Source organism: Channa argus, chromosome 1, assembly GCF_033026475.1.
Source record: "Channa argus isolate prfri chromosome 1, Channa argus male v1.0, whole genome shotgun sequence".
Lineage (NCBI taxonomy): Eukaryota > Metazoa > Chordata > Actinopteri > Anabantiformes > Channidae > Channa > Channa argus.
In genome coordinates this window covers 4,775,968-4,778,782 of record NC_090197.1, presented here as the reverse complement: position 1 = coordinate 4,778,782, position 2,815 = coordinate 4,775,968, and the positions used below count along the sequence as shown (strand labels likewise).

Sequence of the window (2,815 nt, the reverse complement as noted above, 5' to 3'; positions counted from 1 at the left end):
AAATGATCACATGTAGTAAAACAACAATATAGGAAATTTCCTATATTATTAATTTAAATTTAAAGACATTTTAGGTTATTGTCAATTTCCATATCAGCTGTTTACAACCAATGACTCATTTTGTTGAGTTTGTTTGTTCCAAAGTCAGAGAGCCGTGTCTCTGTACAGTCAGAGGTTTTTGTACGACGACTCAGTCACTTTGTATCACTGTGGTGGACTTTTGGTGGAGGAACCAGACTGGATGTTGGAAGTAAGTCAAAGGTTTAAAAACTCTTAGATTTCAGGAACTTTTCTATATTTGTGTTTCCATGTTACTTCACAGTAGTTAAGGAAATATTTTGTACTAAGAGACAACGTTGTTTTAGCAACTGAAATTTAAAAACTGGTTTTGATAAATATCAATGTTTAAACCAGTGGATAAACCAGTAAATCTGATTTTAATGGTAAAGTTACATGTTGAGATGTTGCAGCTTTAGTTCAGTTGGACAAAGTCAGAGAGTCGTGTCTCTGTACAGTCAGAGGTTTTTGTACGACGACTCAGTCACTTTGTATCACTGTGGCTCACGTTCGGTGGAGGAACCAGACTGGATGTTGGAAGTAAGTTTCTGATCAAATACTAAATCAAATCTTGTGAAGTCGTGTTTTAAATAGTTGCAGCAGGTGAAATGATCTGGTTTTCTTTGGAACAGATTCAGTATTTGTGTTTTTATTCCCCACCTTCATCATGGAGGTGAACTCAGAGCAGTTTTACTAAACGTATCTTTCCATGTTCCTGTCAGGGTCAAAGTTCAACTACTTTAATCCACCACACTGAAAACTGCTTTCTGATCTTTACATGTGACTTGTTTCCACTAAATTCTAACAGAGTAACGATAACTAGTGATGTTTGAAAATGACTTTATTGGATTTCTTGTTATTTGTTGCTGTAGATTTGAAATCATTTGATGTGTTTGATTGGGATTGAAATCCACATGAAGAACATTTGATTGTTGTCACATGGTGTTTTTCTGTCTCCATGTTTCCACTACATATTTGAAACTAATGTAGAGTTAAGATTAATGGGACATATTTCAGGTCAAACTGTCTGATGTTTGTCTCTGTCCTGATCTGCATGAGAGGTTTCTTAAAGGGAAGTGAAACAATGTGTGAGTCAGTGACTGGTGGAGCAGAACAACCATCTGACAGAAACTCCTTCAAGGACCAAACCCACTCTCAAAGAGTAAAAGCGTCCAACTGTGTGGTCTCTGTCCTCTAACTGACTGGTGTCTCCTTCTGTAGGTGATGTCCGTCCCAGCCTGACGGTGCTGTCCCCGTCCAGCGAGGAGCAGCAGAAGGACAAGGTCTCACTCATGTGTCTGGCCAACAAGGGCTTCCCCTCAGACTGGACTCTGTCCTGGAAGGTGGACGACAGCAGCAGCGGCAGCAGCTGGGAGGAGACCAGGAGTCCCGGGGTGCTGGAGAAGGACGGACGCTACAGCTGGAGCAGCACCCTGAGGATCCCTGCAGACCAGTGGAGGAATGCAGGCTCTGTGACCTGTGAGGCCACCCAGGGCTCCCAGACTCCGGTCAGACAGACACTGAGGAGAGACCAGTGTCCCCAGTCCTGACATGTGTTCCAGGGACTCTGCTACTGATGTCACTCTGCTCCCTCTCTCTGTATCTGTCTTTGTCTCTTAGTTTTGTTGCTTGTTGTAACTTTGATTGATTCAGTCCAATAAAAACCTGCTCATCCAGTCTGTAGTTTTCATGTGTGTTGATGGAAAATAAACTCATGTTTCTGTGCTCATAGTTTCATTAGATCCACTCATGATAAACTCCACTCCGTTAAAACTGTAAGACCCACATAAACAATGGACCTTACAGGTTTATACACTGTAACTCTTCCACTTTTATTTGAGTTCTCAAGTTGAGAGCTTTGGTCGTTAGTAGAGATGTCAGTTGATTCAAATGTTTAAATTGCAATTAATCAGACAAAATTAAATGCAAATGTTTTTAATCAGATCAGACATTTTTCAAGTTTTAATACTCTTAACAACACGTGGACACATGGTACTGATGATACCGACTGAGTGATGCTAATTAAATGACAACTGCGTGACAATTAATAAGTCCTACAGTTGGGTGCAAAAGTTTGCATTTTCCTATTGTGAGATGGAAAAACGAGTCATTTTTTTCATCATCATATCATTTACGGCACATTCAGCTGGTACAAATGTTCCTTCATCAGAAATAATTAAAGCTCGTTTTTAAATAATTTATGAAGAATGGACATTTTTGTTGCTTCTGATGGAAAAAGTCCATTTGTAGCAGCTGAATGTACATTATTACTATGTTACTGTAGGTTTAGGTTCAGATTGTGTCTCCTTACATGGGGGATGTAGGGGGATGCAAACGTAACTGTAAACCTATAAACCTGTGTCTGACACACACATGTGACAATTCCAACACAATTCCTCATGAAGCTGTGTGTGTGTGTGTGTGTGTGTGTGTGTGTGTGTGTGTGTGTGTGGATATAGTGCTCAGTTATTAGTATTGTGCTGTATATATGTGGATAAATAGACAAGAAGGTCACAATTGATGGGAACAAAGACTAAACAAGATCATGATTTCGATTTTTTAATATGTTCATTTAAGTGCATTGAATATAAATGATAAACTAAACCTCAAAGGAAAAAAAATTTTATTAAAAAAAAAAATTTATGTGTGGAGTTAAAAGAAACTTTTATTTAAATATGTACTATGATATTTGACTTATTAGACATTAAGACAGATCTGTCATTATTTCAATCAACTTTTCATGGTCTCATTGTTACAG

General features: G+C 38.5%; 1 gene segment (V, D, J or C); it reads left to right on the top strand.

The window, feature by feature from the left end:
- The first annotated feature begins 401 nt into the window (after positions 1–401).
- LOC137101412 (Ig kappa-b4 chain C region-like) lies at positions 402–1,733 on the top strand. The segment is given in 3 exon segments: positions 402–425; positions 477–597; positions 1,279–1,733. Coding segments are annotated over 3 exon segments (474 nt in total).
- Positions 1,734–2,815: the final 1,082 nt, after the last annotated feature.